This window comes from Aptenodytes patagonicus, chromosome 5 (genome assembly GCF_965638725.1).
Source record: "Aptenodytes patagonicus chromosome 5, bAptPat1.pri.cur, whole genome shotgun sequence".
Lineage (NCBI taxonomy): Eukaryota > Metazoa > Chordata > Aves > Sphenisciformes > Spheniscidae > Aptenodytes > Aptenodytes patagonicus.
Window position 1 is genome coordinate 66952038 of NC_134953.1, and position 27899 is coordinate 66979936.

At 41.1% G+C, this 27899-nt stretch overlaps 1 protein-coding gene across 7 annotated transcripts; it reads left to right on the forward strand.

The window, feature by feature from the left end:
• Nucleotides 1–124: 124 nt before the first annotated feature.
• On the forward strand, nt 125–26842 carry MKNK1 (MAPK interacting serine/threonine kinase 1). 7 transcript variants are annotated; one of them, XM_076340262.1, is made up of 13 exons: nt 125–207; nt 3758–3864; nt 7128–7384; nt 8793–8890; nt 10361–10440; nt 13090–13163; nt 16493–16597; nt 20730–20785; nt 21370–21465; nt 22432–22626; nt 23269–23433; nt 24028–24071; nt 25009–26842. In XM_076340262.1, exons 3-13 carry the CDS (start codon nt 7270–7272, stop codon nt 25235–25237), a joined length of 1257 nt encoding a protein of 418 aa, XP_076196377.1. In that variant the 5' UTR covers nt 125–207; nt 3758–3864; nt 7128–7269; the 3' UTR covers nt 25238–26842. The 7 variants fall into 7 exon arrangements, with proteins under 7 accessions (XP_076196377.1, XP_076196381.1, XP_076196382.1 ...); XM_076340266.1 differs by having other exon boundaries at nt 7286–7384; XM_076340267.1 differs by having other exon boundaries at nt 7286–7384; nt 24031–24071.
• The last annotated feature ends 1057 nt before the right edge of the window (nt 26843–27899 follow it).

Genomic DNA, 27899 nt, shown 5'->3' on the forward strand with positions numbered 1-27899 from the left:
GCTTACTGTTATTAAAAGGCTCTTTATCATACAAATTTATGCCCCACAATTAGCTTGGGAAGATTGGCATATATTCTGGTAACTTTGGAGAATTACAGTTTGGCATTTTTTTCAAAACAGAGCTCCTCTTCATGCCTTCCAGGTGTTGGGTGGAAGCAAGGCAAAATACACTTGCGGAGCTGAACCTCTTCCACTGCAGTTCTAAAGGTAATTGGTTTTGGTATTGGCAGCCTTCCAGGTTAAGTGGATTTGGGTGCCTTGGACACTTGAAAGTTTCTTGACATTGAGTATTGTCCATCATGACATTATTTCGCAGTAGGAATGCTGTATCAGTACTCCTTAATGCTTTCAAAAAAGGTATTTACTTCTATAAGGAATTTCCTCTCACCTTCCAGTACCTTCCTGGTAACAAATATTAAAACACTGGTACACGTTTTATGTGCCATCAAATGTGAAAATGTGATGGGAGTTTAACGACTATTAATTTTAGAGTTGAAAGTACAGAGTATTTCTGTACTTTAAACTTTAACTTTAAAAACACATTTAGTTAGATGAACCTCTCCAAACAAGGCTGCTTGCTAACATGGGAGTATGTTGTGTAGCTTTTTTTCCAGTGACAAATGTCATTATCTGATCATTTGTGGGGAGTGGAGTAAGAGCAGGAAATGGTTATCTTGTATCTGTATGAAATTAAACGTTGTCTTCTAATAATTTTTTCTCTTTGGTTTAGACTTGAAAACTAGCAAGGGAGCTGAGTGGGGTTAGAGGAGCTAATTGGCAATGCAGAGACAATCTTCTCAGAGTTGTCGATGCCATCAGACGTAGAAGAGAGTAAGCAGCTTACTGTTTAGTAAGTGGCCCTCAGAACTTACATGCCTTGTATATCTCCGTAATTTAAAAGTGCTCTAGGGGTTAGAGAAGCTTTGAGTAGTCGAGTCAAAGTACTGTTGCAAGGACTTTTCTCATTTAGAATATGTGTTATCTGGAGTTTAAAATAATTTTGCAGCGAAGTTCCTACTGCACTGTCATGAAAACTCTTAAATACAGATTGTCTGCCAGTGGTCAGTAGCATTAAATGTTTTGTTTGGCTGTAGTGCTGTATGTGGAAGGAGGGAAGATGGTCTTTAGTGCAATAACCACTGTGTATGCCATGTTGTTCCCGACAAGACTTACCATTCGCATTTATTTGTTAGCCCCATGAAATACACCCTATTATATCCTCTCATCCATGTAGCTGCCTCAGAGGCTTGTTGTCCTAGAACAAGAAATTAAAAAGATTGCTGTGTGTTTTTAAGCCACCTTCAGTCTCATTTGTTATCCTTACTTGTTAACTCATAGTCGGGGCAGTACACTTGTCTTGTTTGCCTTCGTCTTTCCAGTGGGGATGATATCAGTTCTTTTGCTGTCATTCTGAATGATAACTAATGCTTTTAAAGAAATGCACGTGTGTCTGTATAAACATAGGCAGACCTCAGCAGATCTCATGTCTACGGCATGTGTGCTAAAATATGCTATTTTCTCCCAACAGGAGAGGGAAAGGAATGCTGTGTGCTCCCTTCTCCATTAAGGTTCTCTCTGCTTCCCCAGTAGTAATCACGGTGAAGTAATAAATTGGGGTGGGAGGAATCTATTTGAAATAACTTTATGTGCTATCCTGCAAAGTGAGATCCACCCATTGCTGGAGGGTTTGACTCAGAACCTCAGAAACCCCATGCTTAGTTTGCAAGGGAAGTGGCTAGCTGAGAGTACAAAAAGTTAGACTCTGCAACTTGCGTACACAGAAGATAAGGTGACACTGGTCTTCTAAAAGTGTGACAGAAGGGAATCACAGAGAGAAGTATAGAGATAAAGAAAAAGGTTGTTGTAACCTTTTCTACAGAGTGAAGGATTTTAGAAGAATGATGTTAGCTGCTGTACTGTGTAGGTGTTACAGTAATGCCTGTGATAAGGCAGAATTGATAATTTTTCTCAGACTTGCTCTTTAATGAAATCAGATTGCTTGGACTTCCTGTGGACTTTGAGGTGTTCATTTTAAGATGTTAATGCTTCTATATCTTATTGGGAAGATGTTGGAATGTTTTTAAGTTCCTCTTCCTTCATGGATAATTCAGATTAATGAATTAAATGATACTAAAAGTTTTCTTATAGGTGGGATGAGAAGGTAACTCTGAAGGCTAAGAATGAATTATGGCAAACTACTGTAAAGATTAATGACCTATAAGAATACTCACTTCTTACAATTTGAAATTAATATTCTTACTTAATGCAATGCAGAATGAGTATTAAAATAATCTGCCTCTGGATTTGACACAGGGCTGTCCTAAAGAATTAAGCGTCCTTCCTCTTCAAATTGTGTTTCTATTGATCTGTAATGTTACAAGCACAATTAATCACTATGTAGTTGCTTTATAAAGGTAGCTTTGATTATTCTGAGCTTCCTGCAACTAACAGGTTTTGGCAGAATCAGCACCTGCTGGGTGAGTCCTGTTTCGTTACGAGCCACATCTACAGGAATCAGTGTTGCTGGAGAAGGGAGGGTCCAAGAATGATGTGAGCAACTGAGTTGGGAGGAAAATGAGACTGAAGTCTGGTTCCATTTGTTTCTTTGTCCAAAACTCTGGATGTCTGAAGCTTTAAAGTGGCTTAACTTTTTTTTTTGAGTTTTGAGCACATGTTTTTACATTTGAAGTCTGAGAGTCACAGGTACGTCATGTTTGTGGAATCAAGGGACTTCCTCATGACTAACTATTTTATTGAATCTGTCGGTAGCTGTTGGAACAAGTAAACAATGGCTTTGAAAATAAATGTAAATCAACAGAGAAGTTTGATGCTGTTCAGAAGGTGCAGACTGGTCTGTCTGTTGTTCAGTTAGTCAAAATAGTATTTTTAAATCTCAATTAGAGAAGCCTCATCAGAGATCTCAGTGGTCTTTTATTCAGTCTGAATAAAAAGCCTTTGCTTTTGCAGTGTCTGTGGGACAGTAATATTTTTGTCATTGCAGCTGTTTAGGTACCACCTCAGTGGTCTGAAAACATCCTGTGCCAGCACATCAACTTTGAGTCTGTTTCATCTACTGAATTCTGGGTTGTGGCTATCCTCTGCGAATCCACGGAAAGCTTTATTTGACGCTCCTGCTTCTTTTCTTCAGATGGTGTTACCTGAACATCACTGCCTCGTTTGCCGCTTGCTAGGAGTGAATTCAGTACTAGTGGTACCTGTTCTCAGGAGAATATTTTCAGCTGTGGAAAATGCTTTCTCATGCTCCTGGTCCGTTGGAGCCTGTTTGGCTGCCTTCAACACCAATTTCAAGACATGCTTTAACTTGGTGCTGTTATGGTTGTAGTCGTGGTGCTCTATCTTGGCAGAGTCTTGATCTAGGTTAGGAATATGATAATTCTTGTCCATTAAGAGTAATTCTGTATTTTATATCTAAACTTGTTATGGTTCTCCAATGGTATAACAACAAGAACTAATGAACACCATAAATCCCTCTATTTTTTTTTTTTTTTTTGCTAGACTGTAATGAGGGGGTCTCCTCTTCAGCTGAAATGACTGGAGCGCTGGAAATAATGCTGTGTTTTGCATTCTGTACTTAAGAGTTATAAAGTCTTCAATGCAGGGGTGTGCTCTTGCTGTGTGCTCACACAAAGTCCGGCACAACAGGTTCTTGCAATCTTGAGACTCTGGGCACTACCAGAATGTATGTAACAGTGTTTATGTGATTTCTGAATGTAAATACGATTGTGTTCCTTTTCAGCTGCAGAACAACCCAGCTCAAGCAAGACCCAGTTTTGAAGCAGGTGCTAGTACCCAGACTCTCTGCTTAAACTGCTTTCTTCCACTGAATTCAAACGCACAAACAAGGTATCTTCTTCTTAATAGAAAAAGGCATCTGTACTGTGTTCTCTAAGTGCTTCCTGTACATGTGTATGCTTGTTTTCTAAATACACCCGTCCTTCCTTTGGGAAGCAGATTAGAATGAGAGGGGAGTTGTGTCTGGATATTGGATTTTGGCATGTTTTTGTATATGGAGTGTTAGGAAGCAAGATGAAGGGTGTTTTAAGATCTGGATGAAGTGAAACTTGTGGTAATTGTTCCTTCTTCACTTGGCATTGTTTGCAAGTCTTCTTTATAAGTGCTTTTGTTCATCCTTTTGAAGATAGTTGTAGAGGCCACAATAGCAAAAGGGAAAGGCTGTAACTATACCTTCCCACACAGGCTCTGAATAATGCATATGTTACATATTGCCTCAACACTGAATTATGATGATAATAAAATACAGGACTTCAACAAGACTGCAGCTGAGACGGAAACTTGCTTTCTTTTTGTTTGCAGTATGGATTTTGCTAGGTTACATTATCTGTAAGCAATAATCCTAACCTGACTGGAAGAGAAGGACAGATCAGAATTTGAACTGTTCCCTATTTCTTCAGCTTTTGTCAGACTGCTAGTCAGACAGTAGTCTCTCAGAGAACAGTCTGACTCTGTTATGATCGGGAGGGATGCAAGAAGCGCTCTTTATCAAAGGTTTGGCTAGTCTGCTCTGAACACCAAGTAGTGTTCTACTCCCACCTCCCTGCACTCAGCCAGAATAGATCATGAAGTGGATGGACAAGTTGGTTTGGAAGCAGGGGTTCAATGCTTCGGGCCACATTGCAAAATGACCTTAAAATGACAACAGTTAAACATTCATCTGGGACCTGATGTGTCTATGGGCCATTTCCCTCCAGAGCAGTTCATCCAGTCTCTGAGCTTTCTGCCTGGCAGGGTGAGCTTCCTTGGAACCCACAGTGTCCTTGTCACCAGAGGTGGTCCTGCAGTATGCAGAATGTTGCAGCACTGCTTGATGGTTGAGGCACACTGTCTTTCAGTGTCATCAGAAACTCTTTGGTATACAGTCATAGAAACAGAAGCATTTCTTTGAAAGCTTGAAAAGCCTCTAAAGCATTTGGCTGGGCTAAAGGCATTTTCTTGTCACACCAGCTGTTACTGAAGTACTGGTTAATTATAACAAAGTGAATAATGAGAATGAAGCTGTGATACTTTTAAAGGAAAAGCTGTGTTGACAGAAGTGAACTACACAATGATGTGAAATAGCAGACTAGAAGGGTAGTAAGAATCTAATACAGCAAACGTTTCATGCCTGTCTGATAGCAAATTTGGTCGAGACTATAGGTTGAAAACATCAGCTTTTCAGTAATTTGGTTTCTGTATACATGACTAGTGAACTTCCTGGTTTCAAGGAAGCAGTTCTCTGTAATTTAGGAATTGAGTCAGACTAAAGGGAATTGAAATAATGTAGTGAGTTATTAAACACCAGACTGTAAATATCATAGCCAACTGGTAGAGTGCAGGAGAGGGTTGTGGAGAAATGTCAGCTGTGCTAAGGCACAGGATTCATCTCCTGTCTTTTTGCATAATTTTTACTCTCTGTTACAAGCTCTGAAACTGTGTAGTATTTGAAATGGAATAGAACCTGCCTAGGTATGACTTGTTGACTTGCAGAAGGTCAGGTCATTAAAATGACTTGTTTGACACCTTCTGGAAATGAAGCACCTCCTTCAAGCAGCCCAGCTCTATCTCTGAGCAGCTTCATATGTGTCATTTTGACCCCAGTTCTGAATAACTTCTAATGCAGGCTGCATGGAAATCAGGGAGAGCTGGAACTTGCTGTCAAAGGCTAGCCTTCTCTTTATGTTAAAATTTGAAACTGTATGGGTGTCAGTTTGAGTTAAAAAGCTGTTGCTTCAGAAGTTGGTAAAATGTATGCTTTTATATTATTGTATTTAATAACTCGCATATGTCATCCATTGTGATGATTTCTTAGCACATTCTGCTTAAGACTTGGAAATGAGGATTTACTGTTGTCTTGAGGCTTTGAGTGATACATTTTTAAGTGTTTCAGTAAGTTAAAGGGCTTTCAGAATAGCACTTGTCTTAAATTTTCAGATGTGCGAGTTCTAAGTGACACTCATAATGGCTATTACTGACAGATACTGACAGGAAAAATACAACGAAGCAAAGAAAAAGTATTTCATGTATTGGTAGATTGTTGTGTAATATTTTCTGCCTTGGAGCTTCTCCTGTGTTTTCAGAGTACTGTAGAAACAGTGAAGGGCGGAAAAACTGCTATTCACAAAGGCTTTCTGTTAAAGGAGAATTGCCAGAAAACTTTGTCATTGTTTTTAGGGCTTGCTCTTCTTTCATTACCAATGTTCTCATAATTATACTATTTCTAGGGATTTAGTCTTTTCTGTAGTACAAGGTCTTTAATTGTGAATTTACTTAGAAATCCTCCTGACTGTAAAATGTCTTAGCAGTGCTTTGCTACTGCCTTAAAGACCTTGAGCCGTGATTTTTAACTGTTAGGGCCAACTTGGCAGGATGTGACTGGTGTCATGGGAAGTGCTCATGCGAGTATAGTGTGGAATCATTTAACCTTTCTGGAGATAGGTTAGCTGTATGAAGCAGCCTCTGGCAGAGAAAGTGTATGGCAATGTTTTTATTTAGGCCTTCCATAAGAATATGCGGGTGTGTGTTCTTTTTCTGCTATATTATCTTGCATCAGTGAATTGTTCTCTCTGACTAAGCTCTTGTAATATCTGCAGCTAGTAATGCAGGAAGAAAATATCTAAATGCCATAAACACTGCTTGTTTTGGAGCATAAGTTATCCACTGATCTGTGGTTTAGAAAGGCACATCGTGGTTCTGTGAGAAATGTTTTTTTTCTGGCCTTTTGGCAGCATAAACTGACATAGATTGCTCCTTTGACCTCTTAACTCCTGTGGTTGCTTTGTTTCACCGGGCTGTTTGAAACTTCCCCACATCTTCCTCCTGTTTTGGAAGCTCATTTTCTTAAGCTGACTTGAAAAAAATCTACTTGTAAAACAGTGGAATAGCTCAAAGAATAGCGCCCTTGTCAGGGCTGTAAATCTTGTCTTGCATCAGGGCATGCGTTATGTTGTGGGTAGCTCATGGTGGTTGTTGACAAGGTTATTCCCATGCTTTGCCTTACTGTGCTGTGAGAAGAGGATTCAGTATAGATGCATAGTTATTTTCTTCTGGTTTTACATTTGTTTATCAAACCTCCCCAGAGCTGTTAATCAGCACCCAAATTGTCTTTTTAGGTTTCCTCTGATATTTGGGGGAGAGATGGCAGCTTGTGATGAAGACAAGCAGAGAAACTTTTGGATAGCTTAAGAACAGAAACACACAAGAGCATGTTCATTTTCTCCTATAGTAAAGTAACTGTGTGTTAAAGGCACCTTTATGTTCTGCCACACAGAGATGGTCAGCAGTCAGCCTCTCCCCATAGCAGACAGTGGGAAAAGGAAAAAGAAAAAAAGAACCAGAGCCACAGATCATGTCCCTGGGAAGTTTGAAGGTTGGTGGCAACTTTTAAGTTTTTAATTGTAATGGTCTGTTTTCCCTCCGCTGTTCTCAGTTTTCTTAGCTAAACATTGCTTTTTGGCAAACATTATAAGTTAACATTTCTGGTTTTCTTCATACCCCATGTTTTGGTCTTCAGTCTCTTTTTTCTCTTAGTGGTGAAATCTGAGTCCTATTAATAATCTGGTTTGGTGTGTTTTGTGGTTTTTTTTTTTTTAGTAGGAACAGTGCTGATGTCAAAATGTTTTGATCTAATAGATGTGAGCACAAATACCATGAAACATTGTAGGTAAAATACAGTTCAGTGCGACAAAGTTGACCAGTATAAAACTTCTTAGTGGGCAAGTAGCATTGTAAGGTACATTGCAAATCACAATGGTAGCAGTCTTCTAGGTTTAAACCTTCAAATTTCAATTATACTTAAAACACTATCTCTGCAAGTAGACTTCTGTTGTGGTTTAACCTCAGCCAGCAACTAAGCACCACACAGCCGCTCACTCATTCCCCCGCCCCTTGGGATGGGGGAGAGAATTGGAAGAGTAAAAGTGAGAAAACTCGTGGATTGAGATAAAAACAGTTTAATAATGGAAACAAAATGAAGCAAAATAGTAATAATAATAGAATATACAAAGCAAGTGACGCGTGATGCAGTTGCTCGCCACCCGCCGACCGATGCCCAGCCAGTCCCCGAGCAGCGGCCCCCCCGGCCAGCTTTCCCCCAGTTTATGTACTGAGCATGACGTCACACGGTATGGAATGTCCCTTTGGCCAGTTTGGGTCAGCTGTCCTGGCTGTGCCCCCTCCCAGCTTCCTGTGCACCCCCAGCCTTCTCAGTCAGTAGAGCATGGGAAGCTGAAAAGTCCTTGACGAGTGTAAGCACTGCTTAGCAACAACTGAAACATCGGTGTGTTATCAACTTTGTTCTTGTCCTAAATCCAAAACACAGCACTGTACCAGCTACTAGGAAGAAAATTAACTGTATCCCAGCTGAAACCAGGACAACTTTGTATGGTAGGCATTTTCTGATCAAGGAGTGAAATGTTTTCCACCTAAAAAAAATTTGCTCCAAGTTTTACATGAAGACAGGGAAGGTGGGTGAGGTCCTAGCAATTGCTGAAATATAAAACGTTTCTTGTAGGAACAAACTTGTAATTTTGATGCTGGAATGAAGTCTGCTTTAAATTTTCCTGGAACTTGAAGGGGGGGAAAGTGAAAAATGAGACATAATTAAGTCTGGCACATCTACTATAGTACTGCATAAATCTATTTTCTGTCTTCATCACCAAGGGAATTTTTTCAGTTGCTGTCATATGAGGGATGCTCATCAGATAAATAGCTTGTCTTGATGTTATTCACTGAAGTGCTTTGGCTAACGTGTCCTTTCTGCTGGATTTCTTTGTCAGATTTGTACAAGCTGACTGCTGAGCTTCTTGGTGAGGGAGCATATGCCAAAGTTCAGGGTGCTGTCAGCCTCCAAACTGGGAAAGAATATGCAGTAAAAGTAAGTATAGAATAAAAGCAGCAGCACTTCTGTCTGTAACACGTCTTCTCCCTCCTATAGTATCTCAGTGAAAACCTGTAATAGAGTGGGTAACAGCAAAAGCTTTTCGAAAATTTTTGATGCTTGAAATGAGCCTGCTTTATAACCGTTGAGATATGTGTCATCTTAAGTATTGTGCCTCCGGAGTGAACTGGTATATCAGCCACAGATCAAATTCACAAACAGTAAATGATTGTGTGATGGTTAGATCTCAGGGCAAGCTTTCCCCTCATGTCCTGATTTGATTGTAGTCCTACCAGTTTTTATCTCTTCTTATGAAAGAAGATGCCGAGTCATTATCTATCATGGCCTACCAAATAATGCAAGCTTTTGAGAATGCTGCTCCGAGTTCAGAGAGCGTCAGTTACTGCCATTAGTTCATGTAAAGCTGTCTCTTATTTTTTGATAGAAGTGAATCTTCTGTAATACCATTAGATTGAGTGTTAGGGCCCACTTACTGATTTGTGGTTATCCTGAGTCCCCCATTTAATTACAAACACAAATAATAGTAATAGGAAAGCTTTATGCTTGATTCTTTTGCAAAAACCATAGGCACAAAAATTTTAAGTCCCTTTAAAAATCTAGTCCTATAAATGCTATAATTTTGTGTGTACTTTGTAGAATTGTTGAAGTTGAAAGTCTGGAATAAACAAACTGCTACATTATGAATGAGATGTCACCAGATACCAAGTCCCATGTACTACTGGTAAATGGTTGCCCGTTCTGTACTGGAGAACTCTGGCTGTAAAAATGAGAAACCAATACTGGATACAGATGGTGGTAGTATTTGTGGTAATGTCATGAGCTTTCAGTTCACATAGCAATCATTCAGTCTTAGTCTCTGTGGAAAGCCCTTGTCCTCTTTCAGTCTGAGGAGTGAGTGAAAGAAGGAGACTTCTGATGGCAGTACAGAAGGGCTCTGAGATTGAATGTGTTTTCTTTAATACATTGGGTCCTATTATTGGGTCTCCATGAAGTTTGCACTATGAACCAAACTCATTTTGTGGTGAATTTAGTACTTTTTACTTAAATGCCTATAATGACAGAGCTCTTCTTTTTGACTGTTCAATGTCTGATGTGACTCAAATCTATTTTTGTTAGAAGTCAAAAGGATATCCTTTTCCGCACATTGCAGAGTTAAAATGATGCAAGAAAAACCTTGTGGTAACTGGTCAGTGACTGTGTAACATGTAGATTTAGTTCCTTTCTTCTCTTCCTGTCCTCATTTCTCGTCTTTTGAATGCCTTCCAGAGCTCTGCTGACACTGTAAATAAATGACAGATGAGAAATTAAACAAACAGACAAAGGTAGAGTGTTTCTCTCTGGTGGCCATGCCTGAGATTCAAGCTTTAGATCAGTTATCTAATTCCAGAGCCACATGCACAGTTCCTGCAGTAACTTTTCAAATATGAACTCTAACTCTTTCCACAGATCATTGAAAAAAATGCTGGGCATAGTCGGAGTCGGGTTTTTCGTGAAATAGAAACGCTGTACCAGTGTCAGGGTAACAAGTAAGTATAGAGTCTTTGTTTATTTAAAGTATCTTGAATATTTTTTTCAAATTTTTAAGCCTCTTATGTGTGACTAGGTTAGGAGCTTTGCAGTGGTCTCCTTAAAACCAGTTGAAATTTGGACTTGACCTATTCAAAATAAGAATTTCCCCTTCTCTTACCTGTGAAATTTAGGGTAATATTTACATATTAAAAGTCACATAACTCAATTAGCAACCAGGTCAGTGTAGCCTGAATGTGCTTCAGTGATGCATGGCTTTTGTCCGAATGAGGAATTAACATTTTGACACTCTCCCCTGTGATTTCACCATCAGCAAAAGCTGACATGATACCAGCTGTTGTTGAAAGGAACAGTCTTGCCGTTCCTTTCCTTAATGCGTGGTTTGTCCTCCTCTTTGTGTCAGCCTTCCTGCTTTTGCACTGGAACTCGTAGATCAGCAAAAAGCTAATTTAGTTTTCATTTGGATGTGTGCTGACTTCACATAGCGACAGAATGAAGCAACTTTTAAAGCTGCTACTCCTGTCTGAAAAGGAGGGAACGCCTATGCAGCCAGTGGCACCATGCTCTATGATGAGTTGGAGCCAATTCTGAAACTACTCCTTTAGATGTCTCTCTTAATCTAGAATCATAGAATCATTGAGGTTGGAAAAGACCTCTAAGATCATCGAGTCCAACCGTCAACCCAACACCACCATGCCCACTAAACCATGTCCCTAAGTGCCTCATCTACACGTCTCTTAAATACCTCCAGGGATGGGGACTCAACCACTTCCCTGGGCAGCCTGTTCCAATGTTTAACCACTCTTTCAGTAAAGAAATTTTTCCTCACGTCCAATCTAAACCTCCCCTGGCGCAACTTGAGGCCGTTTCCTCTCCTCCTATCGCTTGTTACTTGGGAGAAGAGACCGACACCCACCTCGCTACAACCTCCTTTCAGGTAGTTGTAGAGAGCGATGAGGTCTCCCCTCAGCCTCCTTTTCTCCAGGCTAAACAACCCCAGTTCCCTCAGCCGCTCCTCATAAGACTTGTTCTCCAGACCCCTCACCAGCCTCGTCGCCCTTCTCTGGACACGCTCCAGCACCTCAACGTCCTTCTTGTAGTGAGGGGCCCAAAACTGAACACAGTATTCGAGGTGCGGCCTCACCAGGGCCGAGTACAGGGGCACGATCACTTCCCTACTCCTGCTGGCCACACTATTTCTGATACAGGCCAGGATGCCATTGGCCTTCTTGGCCGCCTGGGCACACTGCCGGCTCATGTTCAGCCGGCTGTCAAACAGAACCCCCAGGTCCTTTTCCGCCAGGCAGCTTTCCAGCCACTCTTCCCCAAGCCTGTAGCGCTGCATGGGATTGTTGTGGCCGAAGTGCAGGACCCGGCACTTGTCCTTGTTGAACCTCATACAGTTGGCCTCGGCCCATCAATCCAGCCTGTCCAGGTGCCTCTGCAGAGCCTTCCTACCCTCGAGCAGATCAACACTCCCGCCCAACTTGGTGTCATCTGCAAACTTACTGAGGGTGCACTCAATCCCCTCGTCCAGATCATTGATAAAGATATCAAACAGAACCGGCCCCAAGACCGAGCCCTGGGGAACACCACTTGTGACCGGCCGCCAACTGGATTTAACTCCATTCACTACAACTCTCTGGGCCCGGCCGTCCAGCCAGTTTTTGACCCAGCGAAGAGTGCGCCTGTCTAAGCCGTGAGCCGCCAGCTTCTCTAGAATGCTGTGGGAGACGGTGTCAAAGGCCTTACTGAAGTCCAGGTAGACCACATCCACAGCCTTTCCCTCATCCACTAAGCAGGTCACCTGGTCATACATTCATCTAGAATGTATACAACAGCTGTTATCTATACTACAGTTGTGCAGCTCATATCGAGCCTTTTTTTTTTTTTTTAATTTTAGTACAATGCTTAAACAAGTTTGTTTTTAAATTATCTTTACCAAACTCATGGGCTTAAGTTGTGCTATAGAGAAGTAGATTATATCTTTGTTCTGTGTGTGGTTAAGAGCATACAGTCATCTAGTACATAACTGATGAAAAACTCAAGCTCTCATGACCATATGCAGAATTTGGATTTTCTGTGTACTGTAAGTATAGAAAAGTCTCACTTACACATTTGACATTCTCAAGGCATCGTGGGGTGTTTGTGTTGTGCTGCAAAGACTATACACTAGCTAAACAGGAGTTAGTTAGTCTAAAAACGGCAAGTAATGCATTGCATTTAATGTCATGTTGACAGATGCCTGTCTCCTCCGAGCCCTCTGTGTTCTGCCTTGTGATTTCCAGAGAGAAAGAACACCAATTTAATGATTTTTTTTTTTGTTCTTGCCTTCAGCACAAGTACAATGTTCTAAATTATTAAATACAACCTATTACCAGTTATCTTCCTGTCAATTGAACAGTAGCAGAACTCTTTCACAATCCTGTCTGATTTTGGTGTTTGGCCTACTTCCCCTGCTTAAATTTCAGTGTGAGTTGGAATTGTGGTTTTAATGCCATAGGCAAGCAAAGCAACTTGTTTAATTAACATTTTTATTTTTGATTACTTCTGGCACTTCCTAATTATCCATGCTGAAACTGTTCATTGTTCTGTTTATACTTTGTGCTTGTTTCTTCTATTTCCCCTCTTTTTTCTTTTTTTTAAAGGAACATTTTGGAGTTAATAGAATTTTTTGAAGATGACACAAGATACTACCTTGTCTTTGAGAAGCTGCGAGGAGGTACCATGCAGTAACTGTGCCTTTGTTCATTGAATCATCTTGGTCCTGTTTTTTCTCAGTGTTTTAAAGTAGAAAATGAAGAGCTTACTTTAAATGCTTGAGAATTTTAAGACAAAGAAATAGTAGAGGAAATAATATACAAAGTTTGAAGTATGGTTATTCTTGAATATTGATGGATCTGGTCATACATTTGCAATCCTTTTCTGTAGTTAAGCGATGGAAATGTCAGCTCTGTTAAAGTGGAAGCTTTGGAATATAGTTAGTAGGTCACAGTACCTTCAGGCAAGGGCAGACACACAGTATGTCAGGTATTATGCATGATCTTAGTACAGCATCCATACACTCTGGTAGCATTTTCCCTTGATGTAGGATTGACTTCATTTCCTGAAACTCAAGGAGCACTGTTGTGAAAAACATCTTGCTTCTCCCTTGGGTTGCTGTAATTGTGAAGCAGCCAGTTTGTGGCTGTTTGAGGACCCATCAAGTGAGCATGTGTTGTCACTGATCTCCAGCATTTAACACTCACCTGGGGAATGAGAAGGCTACATCAAGCACTTTGTGGGCTTTATCACATTTGTCTGCATTGAGCATAATTACAGTATCCATTAATTGCATGGCTTTGCAAAACCATGAGTTAAGTGTGGCCCACCCTTCAAAGAAAAACTGAGTTTCTGAAGGAGTATACTTCTGCCCATAGAACATCTCTGTTGTCACTGATCAAGAAGGTTTTCAGTAGCAAACCATATGTGCAAGAAATGCAAATTCTTTCAGTATAGATGCAGAACTTTTTAGAAAGAGAAGGACTCTTTTTTTTTCTTGAGTAAAAGCTTTTGTTCACCTTCCCTTAAAATTACTGCATCATTTCATTGCGGTTTTCTCTAACACTGTTCTTAATGCACAGACTTCTCTGACAAATTAGCTATAATAGGGCTGGATTGGGATGAATCTGCATTTGTTTCTTTTCCCATCTCCACATCCTTCCAGTAGTTAACCCTCTTCTTTGACTGTGAGACTATGGTTGTTACTGTACCTGCACGGCTGCTGAGAGGATAATAATGCTACACTTTGTTCCCTCTCTTAGCTACTGTTTTTACAGTGGTCAGCTAGGGCTGGCTGAGGCTAGTTTTCTCTCTGAAAAATTTCAGCATTTGAAGTGTTAGGTATGTGGGTTTGAATGATTTTCAAAGAAATAATAGGAATTAGGAGTCAGACCAGCTTCTGATGTGCTACAGCATTGTGGCTGGCAAGAATGAGAACATTAATCTTCAATGCAAGCCTTACTTTAGTAACTCCAGTCTCAGAGTCTGATGTTATCTCCAATGTTGGGGCATAACTTGGGCTTTCCATCTTCAGCATTGCCTTCCTGTAGCTGTGGTAACTGAAGGAGCTCTGCTCCCATTTTAGCTGTGTTCAGTTCACCATGATACGCAGAAGCCGTTTAATATCCTTGCCTGACAGCATTTTATAATTGGAAGTGTTAAAATCTAGCTTATTATACTGAACTTGCATGATTTAAGAGTACTTTCCTTCCCCCCCCTCTAAAATGCATTTTGGGAGGTGCTATATGATGCTTTCTCTCTGATGAATACTGGAGGTGGTACCAACTGTGGCAGGAATGCCCTGCTGTTCTTTCTGTTTGTGGGATTTCTCTGCGTGGGCTGAACATAAAGTCTGTAGAGTATGTTTTCATTGATATAATACTTTTCTGAGAGAGTTTGGAACATCAGCTCTATTTAGAAGGGTAATCTGAAATAAACCTGCTGAGTGAAATGAGCACTTCAGGTAGCTCAGTATTGTTTCCTGCAAGGTCTGGGGTTTTTTCCACAGGGATGGAAACATTCAAGAACTGTTACTATTTTCTAAAGGTGTAAAGAACAACTATACCAGGAAAACCCTTTGAACTCTGCCCTTAAATCTGTAGCAAGCTAGAAAGCGGTGTTTTTGGCGAGGGAAACCTGTATTTGAAATCTGATTACCTGGTCCAAAGTGGCTTTCCTCCACCCATCTGACACAGCATATCTGAAGAGTCTTTTGTCCATCCTTCTTCTTTTTGAGTGTTTTCCTGTTTCCTTTCTGAATCCTCGCTGTGGAGGAGTGGCAGCAGCATTGGTGGTATAAGAATAGGAATTACCACAATAGAGAATGGGAGGTTTCCTTCCACATCTAGAACTGAAGAATAAAAATGAAATCACCTGAGATATAAAATGTTTACTGTATTGGTGGCTAATAACAAATGGCAGTTACTTCTTGAATTTCTCTGCCTGATTGCTTTTATAATTATACCTCTCTGGGTAAGAAAATGGAAGACAGTAGTAAGGCTATTTAGTGGGCTTGGATCTCTGTGGACTACATTTAATTGTTTTTTTAAAGACATTTTTAATCTTTTGAGAAGATTGATGGAATTCACTTAAGATAAGGAATCAAACCTCCCTTTATCCTTTGTTAAAGGGATACCAGTGGAGCTCTGCCTGCAAGCTCCCAGTCCTTCAGTATGTTCATATTTGAGGTCGTCTGTCAGATTTCATGTCCCTGGGCAAATTTTGCCTTAAGTCAGTGTATGAGCCTTACTTTGATGTCAGTGGGAATTTTAATGTGTATTTAAAGGTAGAATGTCTTTTTATTTTGATGGTGTTGAGACAAAAATCGTGTATACTTGACTTTCAGTGCGGGGTTTCAATTTTCACATTATACAAAATGAGGAGAGTTAGTTTAAGCATGGCCACCTGTGACCTGGGGGAGGGTGGGTTTTGCTGAAGTGCTATGTACATCCTTAGCTGATGTTTGAGTTTTACTAGTACTATTAGCAAGTCTCTACTGTTCACAGTGTGTAGAAAACAGGCCAGTCGTGCTGGGGCAGTAAAAAGTGATTGCCTCTCACGCTGTGCTTAAACTAGAGGGCTGCAGTGTTTGAAAATTATGTTGCATGCTTAAGTATTGAAGTTGCTCAGTTGTACCTTTTTCTTCTTAGTCATTCCCCTGTTCGGTCCACGGAAGTTGCCTGCTGTGAAAGGCTGTTATAAAATAAGAGAAATGAGGTTATGGATTTATGATACTTGGTACTAGTTCATCATTATTTTCTGAGGCTATTTTCATATAAAAACATGGGATTGTAATACTTCCATTTCTGCCATGTAAACATACTGGGACGGAGTGTTAGTTGCAAATAACTTTTCTAAATTACTTCTGGCCCTGTTCACACTGAGATCAGTTCTCCCTTTACGGCAGACTGGTAGTGGCTACTGTACTTTTATCCTTGTATTAACAAAGCCTTTTCTTGGCCCAGGCAGCATTCATACTAAGGTTTTGCCTTTTACCTGTTAATCTTACAGGTTCAATCCTGGCCCATATACAAAAGCGGAAGCACTTCAATGAACGAGAAGCTAGCAAAGTGGTGAGAGATATTGCCTCTGCTCTGGATTTTCTTCATACAAAAGGTAGGAGAAGGCTGTCCACATCTTTACTAGTTGATATGGTACGCTTAAGTTATGGAGCACATTTTATCTGTAGGTAGTCAGCCTTTGCTAGCATGTCTATTTACAGCAATGCCAGATGACTTATGCTGTTTTCCTCTGTAATAATTATTTTCATAATATGATAGTTTAATCAGCTGTGTTAAGATGGTATAGCTTTTTGAAGAAGAAAAGTTAAATCTGCATCCAGGGAGAATTAACATTAGGGTTGAATCTGTTTGCTTGTTGGCTTAGGCAGGTGTACTCTGCTGGGTAAAAAACTGGCTGGATGGCCGGGCCCAGAGAGTTGTAGTGAATGGAGTTAAATCCAGTTGGCGGCCGGTCACAAGTGGTGTTCCCCAGGGCTCGGTCTTGGGGCCGGTTCTGTTTGATATCTTTATCAATGATCTGGACGAGGGGATTGAGTGCACCCTCAGTAAGTTTGCAGATGACACCAAGTTGGGCGGGAGTGTTGATCTGCTCGAGGGTAGGAAGGCTCTGCAGAGGCACCTGGACAGGCTGGATTGATGGGCCGAGGCCAACTGTATGAGGTTCAACAAGGACAAGTGCCGGGTCCTGCACTTCGGCCACAACAATCCCATGCAGCGCTACAGGCTTGGGGAAGAGTGGCTGGAAAGCTGCCTGGCGGAAAAGGACCTGGGGGTTCTGTTTGACAGCCGGCTGAACATGAGCCGGCAGTGTGCCCAGGCGGCCAAGAAGGCCAATGGCATCCTGGCCTGTATCAGAAATAGTGTGGCCAGCAGGAGTAGGGAAGTGATCGTGCCCCTGTACTCGGCCCTGGTGAGGCCGCACCTCGAATACTGTGTTCAGTTTTGGGCCCCTCACTACAAGAAGGACGTTGAGGTGCTGGAGCGTGTCCAGAGAAGGGCGACGAGGCTGGTGAGGGGTCTGGAGAACAAGTCTTATGAGGAGCGGCTGAGGGAACTGGGGTTGTTTAGCCTGGAGAAAAGGAGGCTGAGGGGAGACCTCATCGCTCTCTACAACTACCTGAAAGGAGGTTGTAGTGAGGTGGGTGTCGGTTTCTTCTCCCAAGTAACTAGCGATAGGAGGAGAGGAAACGGCCTCAAGTTGCGCCAGGGGAGGTTTAGATTGGACGTGAGGAAAAATTTCTTTACTGAAAGAGTGGTTAAACATTGGAACAGGCTGCCCAGGGAAGTGGTTGAGTCCCCATCCCTGGAGGTATTTAAGAGACGTGTAGATGAGGCACTTAGGGACATGGTTTAGTGGGCATGGTGGTGTTGGGTTGACGGTTGGACTCGATGATCTTAGAGGTCTTTTCCAACCTCAGTGATTCTATGATTCTTGTTACCTAAGCCACCATGTAAAGGGTACTCAAAAGGGAGCTAATATTCTTTTTAATTTCCTCCTCTTTCAGGTCTACAGAGATGCTTTTCTGTATTTACCCAGAATTTCTACTGGTTACAAGACATCTTTGTTTGTAGTAGCTTTTGGTCTCCACATTTAGACTCCCACTGTTGTGTTGAGAGACCTACAAGTAAACCATAGTCCTTGTTTAAAGGTGTCCTCATTTCATTAGGGATTTGCTCAGATTTAAAAGCCGTTCTGTTTGTAGAGAGTTCTTTTACGTAAAAATGTTTTCCTGCTGCTTTTTCTATTTGGGAGTACTTTTGTTTTATTTCAAAATATCTGTGTGCATTATGGTCATCCCAGAGTGTATGTTCGTGTTGAATGTGATAGACACCTTTAAAATCTTTCCTGTGTCATGATTACCTGGTCTTGCATAGATTAAGCAGCTTCAATTAATGTTACAGTGACTACCTCTGAATAGAATGGCATGTAATTGGAGTCTATGTTTATTGGTTGGTTATTTTGATAAATTTTTTTCTCCATTTACTTTGCTATTCTGATGAGCCAGGTAGATCTCAACAGATCTACCTTTGCTGTCTGAAGTTGCTTAGTACTGGTCCCAGTTCAATAAATGTTTAATTGTAGACTTTAACTTGTAAGTCACAGGACTGCTTATATGCTTGAGTTGGAATCACAGCATTGGTACCTCTATAGGTTGAACCCATTAAAAAGAAAAGTGTAGCAATGCATAGGGAATAAAGTAAGTGGTAAACCTGAGGAATATGGATCTTGTCACATGTTATGACTATGTTATGAGAAGTTAATTTGACTGTGGAAACAAATTTATTTTGGATTAAGATTTTTAGTAATCTTCATAGCCTGTCTATGTGATAACTCAGCTTTAAACCTGCAGAGAATGTACTCTTTGAATACCTTTGGAAGATTTTGACTTTGAGATATGGGGCAAATAAGGAACAGGAAACTTGGGCTGAACATGTGGAGAAATGCTTATTTGATGTGTTAGGGCTATAGTAGGTTGTTTAACAGCTGAAAGTCCAGGATCACTGTTCAAGGAAGTTTAACATCGACTTAGCTAATATCTTTCTGTAGTTCTCTCTCAGCTTTTAGTTTTAATTCCCCTTTCCCCGAACAAGAGGGGAGTGATTCATTAAAATGGCTTTAGAGCAGCAATCCACTCTCTTGTCATTTGCTGGGAATTGGTACAGTGGGGACATGGCTTGTGGAATCGGCTACAACATCCCCTTTCATTTTATTGTTCTCTTTATGGTTCTTCTGTGTGACATTAAAATAATTAGTAAGTAGCATACAGAACACTAAAGTAAACAGGAAATTAAAGCAGTTTTATTGCACAGCTTAATGGTGAAGTGCTATAGCTAGATGCTTTAAAAAAAAAAAAATTTGAATGAGGACAACTAATTCTTTTGCCAGGAGTAGTTTAAAACTCAGCTGGATGATAATACTGTCTTACACCCACTTGGGATATGTGTGCTTTATTGCTAATAATCCACTGGAGGAGTGTTTAAAGGCAGTTGTTTTCTTTTCTCAGCGCTGTGTGCAACTGCAGAATAAAATGTTATATAATCAGACATTTGAATTCAAACTATAATACAAAAAAGTGCTGTTGGGTTTCACATTGCAAGTCAAGCCAACTATTGGGAGTTTTGTCAGCCTTGCTGTAAATGTCGGCACGGGCCATCTTCGTTTGTCATCTTTCCCATCTTTCATGCATAAGCAATGTGAACTGCATCACTATGAAAGTTCTGATTCCTTTAGGTCAGTGCTATGCTATTAATGTTATATTTTAAGTCATGTCTTGTGGAGTGTGCTGAAGAAAAGACACTAGAAACTCACCTAGAATTTGGTGGGATATTTTTTTTCCCTCATACTCTGAAGGAGTATCAAGTGTGCTTGGAGTGTAATTTTTTTAAGCAAAGCTAAAGTGCAGTTAAATTACAGCCAAGCTGCTCATTTGATTTGACTTTTGGTTCTCATTTTCTGCCTTCCCATTAAGTTTGATCATATTAAATGGAGAACTTCCAGAAATTGTGTGTTTAGGCGTTTGAAGAACTGCTTTGACAACATAGAACCGCCTTTGCGTGTGAATTCAATAGGTAGATAACTTTGCATTTCCCTGTTGGATTTGCCTATTCTGATAGCAGCTGAATGAATGTAGAAGCCCTTAGTTGTTCTCCTTTAGCCTTTTCTTCTGCATCTCCAACCAAATCCTTTAATTTTTAATTTACTTCAGGAATGAGTACGTACCTCGCTGTTAAAGGGATGATATTTTCACCTAGGAACTCAGGATTTTTTTGGGGGGAGAGTGTCTCAGGTATTGTCTGTGCTGGTAGGAGTTCAGCAAACCACCCATTGATCCCTCTGGAAAGAAGGACCTTACTGTAGAAGGCACAAAAATCTTTTGACTAAACTATGTACATAAGTAACTTTCCTACAGGTCAGTCATCTTAATAAGCTGGTTTTAATTAACATAATTAATTTGGGCTAAGCCAAAAAGTTTCAGTGTTAGCAGGTTCTTATTTGCTTGACTGACTCTCATGTACGTTTAAGGATGATAAAGGCATAGCAGAATGCAACAGTGACTTTTAACAAACAAACACTTCGAAATTCAATTATTTGCAGTATCATTGAGGGGGTGTTGTGTAGCAAACTCAGGCCTAGAATATTTCCCAGGCCACCTTCTAATAAAGAGAGGTAATGAGAAATAAACAGGAGAGTGTCTTCTGTAATGAACATTTGTACTCTTGTTTAGGTATTGCTCACAGGGACCTGAAGCCTGAAAACATCCTGTGCGAATCTCCAGAAAAGGTGCTACTCTGGTCTCTTAACCTTCTGAAGTGTATTTTTTTAACTTGGTTTCCAAAGACAGCCCTCACGTTCTGTCTTTCTCTTCTTGAAGACTTTTGAACCCATTAGTGATCTTCAACTAAATTTAATAGAACTGAAGCCCAAAAGAGACTAAATTATTCTGTGAGCTGTAAATACGTGAGCATCTGGCTAGGAGATGAAAAGCCAACTGTTCTTAGAGAGGGCATGGCAATTACAGCTTAGCATCTCATCTGTTCTGAGGCAGTACCCAGATGGACAAGCAACATTTACAGGCCAGCTGGTCATGTTTACATATAGTTCCCAAACTGTCCCAGTGTGTACTGGCACTTGCCTAGCCAAATAAAAAATTAATGTAATAGGGTCAGATGCTGGGGATGTGGGAGCAACTGGGACAGAGGAGGCAAATTCAAGGAGTGGAATATACCTGTAAGACTGGGTTTCACTAGTCCTCCTGCTAGAACAACTTGCTTTTTGTCATGGGGTTTTCCACGTGGTGCTGTATTCATATATATTGCATTAGTCCCAGTCTTCTGGACCTCTTACTGTTTTGTCCTTGTTTTTAGGTATCACCAGTAAAAATATGTGACTTTGATCTTGGTAGTGGGGTGAAGCTGAACAGTGCGTGTACTCCAATAACTACTCCCGAATTAACAACTCCAGTAAGAGACCTACTGTGGCTTCATGCTTTTTCTCTTCTACCATAAAACAATTTTTCTTATCTCCAGAGGAGAGCTTCCAAAGGTCTTAATGCAACTACACCCAGCGGTGGATAGTTCATTTAAAGTGTGTCTATGTGTGGTAAATAGTGTCTTGGTTTCCCAGTCATAGAACAAATATACAAAAGCCCAGGAGCTCATCGTGTTAATTCTATTGGCCAGAAAGTAACACATTGATCCTGTTTGTCTTTCACCCCATCAAATGAGGAAGCTTTTCGTGGAGGTTTTTTGTGGGTTTATGGACTGAGTTTGAACCTTAGTTTTGTGTTCATTTCCCCATATTTGGATTCTGTAGCTAAGACCCATGAGCTAAGGGCAATGCAAGCTCTGTAATCAGTGTGTGGCTTTATGATACACATTAGTTTGAAAAACTACAGTGCTATGCTTTTGGCATTACTTTGAAAGAAAAATCTGACAGTTTTGCAGGAGTCTGTTATAGAAGTCACCTCACATGATATACTTGTTTACTTTCTGAAAAGCCTGATAACTAATGGATAAGATTTAAAAACCTGAAATAGGTAAATTAATATTTTGACCCTGTATAAAGGATCATAGATTCATATGGAACAGCTTATGATTCTGCTAAAGAACAGTAGGAACTCTTTTGCATTCTATTACATCTCTGTAGTCCTTACACCTGAAATGTGTTAATTTTTTCCTGTGCAGTACGCTCACAACAGGTTTCAAAGCTCTTGGCAATTCCATTTAACCTTTGAGGGATGCAGCATTTGTGATTTGGCTTAACAAAATGAGACCTGCAGTGAAAGCAGTAAACTTCAGTAGTCCCTCATGCCCGATTCTGCTTTTAGGCCAAGCTGCCTACTGTAAAGACAGAGAAATGGTAAAAAACTTGAGTTATGTTTTGATTTGATCCTCCCTTTGAAAACTGGCTTGAATTCGGTTTCCTAGTGTGGGTCTGCAGAATACATGGCACCTGAAGTGGTTGAAGTCTTCACGGAGGAGGCCACGTTCTATGATAAGCGGTGTGATCTTTGGAGCCTGGGAGTGATTCTGTACATCATGCTCAGTGGTTACCCCCCATTTGTGGGCAACTGTGGCACAGACTGTGGCTGGGACAGAGGAGAAGTCTGCAGAGTTTGCCAGGTGAATGCGCATATCCTGGGCATATGTGGGAGAGTGTAGTTTGCCCTGTGAACTTAGGGCGTAAGACTTGCCATAATGCCAGCGGTGAAGAGCTGTGTCTGTAACCCAGCCAGTTATCTGGGAGGATAAGCTGTCACTGAGAAGCGAGAGTGGTAATGTAAAAGTTGAGTGATGATAGCCCTTTCTAAAGTAAGGTTTGGCAACTGCCTCTTTCTCCTCGTGATGCGAAATCTCAGAGCTTCTCCTTGTCCTCTCCCCCACCCCCCAATCCTCCTGTATTCTTTATTCTTGATCTGGTTTATGGTAGTCGCCACAATTTCTCAGATAAAAGTTGAGCCTCAGGAGAGTCTCCATGCAGGGCCTGAATTTACTCTTTCTAAAAGTTGAGTACATGGGCTTCACTGTTACTGGGGGGAGAGAGAGAGGTGGTGTGAGCAGCCAATGTAACATGTCCATTGTAGGATGCACTGATTCACTCTGGAGCTGCCTGTCACTCTCCATTGACTCCGTAAGGAGACTGGATGGTTTCAGTTGTCACCCACCACATTAGGTGGATAAAATGGAGTGAGAAGAATCCCACCTGAGAAGTCTTCTGGTTGCACTCTAGTTGCTATTTCAATGAAAGAAATTTTCCTTTACTAGAACAAGCTTTTTGAGAGCATTCAGGAAGGCAAGTATGAATTCCCTGACAAGGACTGGTCACATATATCCTCTGAGGCCAAAGATCTCATCTCAAAGTTGCTGGTTCGTGATGCCAAAGAACGACTAAGTGCTGCTCAAGTTTTGCAACATTCATGGGTTCAAGGAGTATGTATCCCCCTTTATATTTTTTTAAGGGTTATTCTTCTTTCAAAGTGATAAACAAGCTGTTCCCTGTCTCTAAACTTTTAATAGAGACATTGCATGTTTTAGTGTTCTTATCTTGATTAATTAAACGATATACAGTGGCTTTATTTGTTCTGGAGCTCTGTGTGGTAAATATTTGGATGAATCTGTCAAGCTTTAAGTGTTTTTTTTAATTATTGCTTTATGCATTTTAAATGGCTTTCTTGTGAATACCAAGCGCTGCAGTACATGAATTATTATGTTACTCTTAGTAATGCAGAATGCTGGTGGATATTGTCCTCTTTTGCTTTAGTTCCCAATTCAGGAGAGAAGGGATAGACCCTCTAGAGAGCTTCCAAAGCTTTAGTCTTACACCTGCAAACTGTGGTATCTTCTTGTGAGAGGAGATGGATTATGAAATGTGATTTGTAAACCCACAGTGAATTAGTTTATATGCAATACCTGTTAGTTGTGAAGATTTGGGGGAATCACCTGTTTTTTTTATCACCCTCTCTTGGGAAAGCTTGGTTCCCAGCTGCTAATACATAACTAACTTTTCTTAACTGCTTCTTCTAGCAGGCTCCTGAAAGGGGATTACCTACCCCTCAAGTTCTTCAAAGGTAATATTTGGGTTCGTTTTTTTTTTTTAATGTCTGTAAACTTGGCCAAGAATCATTACTGAAAGAATGGGGAGAGATAGGAGGTGACAAATCGAGGGGTAGGATCCCTGGTTGAGAGTGGAACTTAATAACTGTGTAGCACTAATTTTGTTAAGAACATCAGAAATATTAAAGCTGTCATTTTTCTTTATGATCTAATCTTGCTTGTTTGTGGGAAAGGCATTGGAGAGGATTCTTGCAGTGCAGTGCTAGTCTTAAACAGGAAATAATGATGGTTTTGGCAGTTTGCTGCCCAGGAGGGGAAAAAAGGCATAAAGGTGTGCGTTATCCAAAGAGACTACATTCTGATGGGTGAATAATCATCATATACACAGACCCGCATCTGACTTCCACTGTAGTTGGTGGTAATCACAGTATCAATTTAACTGTGAGCAGAGCAAGCCTCACTTACAGAATCTGCCATCAAATCACTTTATGCCACAGAGCCTGAGTCACACATCTGTTTCTATTTCCATGTCTGCCACTGGCGATTCCAGGTGGTTGTTCCCATCAGAAATGCATTTTCTTGAGCCAGATATGCAATTACAGTGGGATTGCAGTTCTGTGAAGACAGACAACAGTATTGCCCCATATGCCCATCCTTTTTTAACATGTAGAAATTAAGCATGGCATCTCAGGTGGCTTCCTGGGTTTACATCGGAAGGCCTTGGCAGAACGAGGACTAGAACTGTGGCTGTTTCCAAAATCCCAGAGTGTTTTTGTTATGCATTGCCGGTCCTCGCAATGAGGAGAGATGCAAATATTAACTGGTCATTTTGCCTGCTGTGTCGATGTTTTGATAGGAGAAATAAAACTGTCTGGAAATAGATATTCTGCTGTGAGGGTAACCAGGTGAAGTGACTCTGTGTGTAACTGCTTTCTCCTTTTCCCTTGAAAGGAACAGTAGCACAAAAGACCTGACACTTTTTGCTGCTGAGGCTATAGCCCTTAACCGCCAGTTGTCTCAGCACGAGAACGAACTCAGCGCAGAGCAGGAGAACGTTGCCCATGCTGTGTGCTCCATGAAGCTTTCTCCTCCGTCCAAGTCCCGCCTCGCCAAGCGCAGAGCAATGATGCACGCCACCAGAACCAGTGACTTTCAGCCAGTTCCCCATAAAGCCTTTTAAACTACTTTCCTGCTATGGATTGGCAAGATCAGCCTGTGTTCTTATTTGGATTTTCAGCATTGATAAAAGCTTCTCTGCTTCTGACATTTTGATTAGAAGCTTGCTCTTGTGATGTGACTTGTAACTTTAAGGGGACAGCTTTTTATGGGAATGTTTTTTGCCTGTCAGATTTGGTGCATTAAGATAATTTAACTGATCTTTTTAAACTGGAGAAGATGGGTTTGCTGCTGTATTATCTGAGGTGATAAATCATTGAGCTTTCCTTATTTTCCCCTTAGAAGAACATGCTTTAAAATGCAAACTTGAAAACATCAGAAAAAAAACCACTTTCTTGCTTTGCCCAGCAGAGCATCAAGTCTCTCCCTGCCTATGGCTGATCTCCTCGATGGCGCATCTTGCAAGGTGCTGCTGCTAGTGTCAGCAGCAGGGACTGTTTTCAACCATTAGTGCCCTTCTCTCTTTCTGTAGACTCAGGAAACGAAGATGATGACTGGGTGGATCTCTGTCTCCATTACCTTCATTGGGCTTAAATTGTGTGAGGATGATACTGTAAAGGTGCAAGGATCGCTCAGGCTTGTGGAGATGAAGAGGACAGGGTTGCTTTTTTATCCTGTTGATAGTTTGTGTGTCAGCATGTGGGATGAAAGCTGGGGGTGTGTTACTTCTTTATCTGACGTCTTTTTGTTCTTAACTAAAATGTACTCCATATCATCTTTTTTTTTTGTCCAGTGTGTCCCCTTCTCTGGCAGTTACATTCTAAAGTCTGATAACCACAGTATTACAGACTGTTTATATAACAGTTTATATTTAGTATCTGGGTTTTTTTCATATTAATGCTATCCTCAGTTATACCTTCCTTTCTGTAAACTCATATTTCTCCAAGTCCTTTTGTCTGTGTTACCTGGAGTTCTAATGTGAATGGACAGGCTTCAGTGAATTTTTGTGTGTGAATAATTTAGGATTATCGAGTGCAGAGGTACATCTGTGCAAAAATGGTGCTGCAGCTGTTGCATTCTGCCTCCTGCAGTGATCTCAGGCTGGGTGTCTAGATTTTCACTTCCAGTTTTAGTACTGTGGTGCACCAGGGGTCAGGAGTAATTTGAAAGGGTACTGGCTGAAGATCTGAAGATTTTGCATGACCAAGGTGAGGGGTCCATGGAGGAGGACATGTTATATTGAGCACTTTCTGAAACGTAAGCTGTGAAAATTGGGCCACTAAGATGCCCGACATGATGCACCTTAAACTTGCCAGGCATTTCTGAAAACCTTTGCCAGGGCATTGTGTGCAGGGTGGAGAGGGGGAGGAGGAGGCCCCCAAGTGCCAGCACAAAGTCCTCCCAAGCAGAATGAGAAGGAATAAAGTAGCAGATCCAACAGGCACTTGGAAATGGAAAGGTCAAAGCTGAATGTCTTTGCATGGCCTATTGAGAGCGGTTTTACATTATCTTTTAGCAGTGTGCATACAGCTATTTTTATACAACATGCTGTATTTTGTGACTAATATTAAAGTTGTTATTTAAAAGATTTTATACATTGTGCCAGTGGACAGATTATGAAATGTATTTTGCTTTGTTTTTATTAAAATGCTTTAAGTTATGAATTTAACACTGGCAGTTCTGTGTGGTTTTTTCCTCTTGCTTTTTGGTGACATAGCAAAATAGAGAATTACTTCCTTACTTCTCTGTGTGACATTGGATTTAAGACAATTTAAATCTCTGAAGACTAAGTATACCTCCCTCTTCTATGGCTGTACTGCTTTATCAGTCTCTGGAGGCTCCTGTGATCTCAGTTTCTTGAGGTAAGATGAGGATATGACTGCACAGAGGGGGCTGGAAGGGATCCTGTGATCCTTTTGACCTTCATAAGAGATCAGATAACTGAGGGCCAGTGAGTTCAGGAGCTTATCTGTACTGTTACATTTCATGTTCTTCCCTTTGATTCATGTGGAAGTTTGGCCAGGAGTGGTGGTGTGGTGCAAAATACTCGTCTTGGATGGAGCCCTGCAGCCTTTCAGACTCCAGAGGTCTAAGCAGCAGCATTAGCATGGCAGTGTGAAAAGGGGACGCTAACGGTGCTGCTTGCCCAGAGATGATGGGGTCTGGTAGATTTGTTCAAGCATTGCTAAGTGGTCCTTTGCAGACTTCACTCTGCACCTGCTGCTTTTCACTGGTGGTAGAGGTGGACCCAGCCAGCGAGTTAGTGGAGCAAAGACCAAAGCTACTGTTCTGTGTTCTTGGGTGAACTGTTGGTCTGGACAGTCAGTCCTTGCCTCTCTCTCCAAAACCCAGCATGGAAAGTGAATCCAATGCATGTGTCTTCCACACAGCGAGGAAGAAGCTTACTAGCTTCTGGCTTACTAGCCAGATTTGCTTTCCCTTTACAAAACAGAGCTTGGGAGGAGAGAGTGAAATGTCCAAAGAAAACCTTAGTTCAGGGATATTCATGCCATTGCCTTCAGCTAGTGGAATTGCCATCTAGGTGAGCAAGTACTCCTCTGGGCTTGAAGCCTTCTCCTGCGTGAGGAGAACGCTTCAGCTGTTGGATGTGTGCAGTGCAAAGGATTTTAAGCACTGGTGTGTAAAACATTGGAAGTGCTCAGCAGGACTTGCACTAAATGGTTAAACTTTGCCTGCTGGTTATGACAAGCCCTTCAGCTGATGGC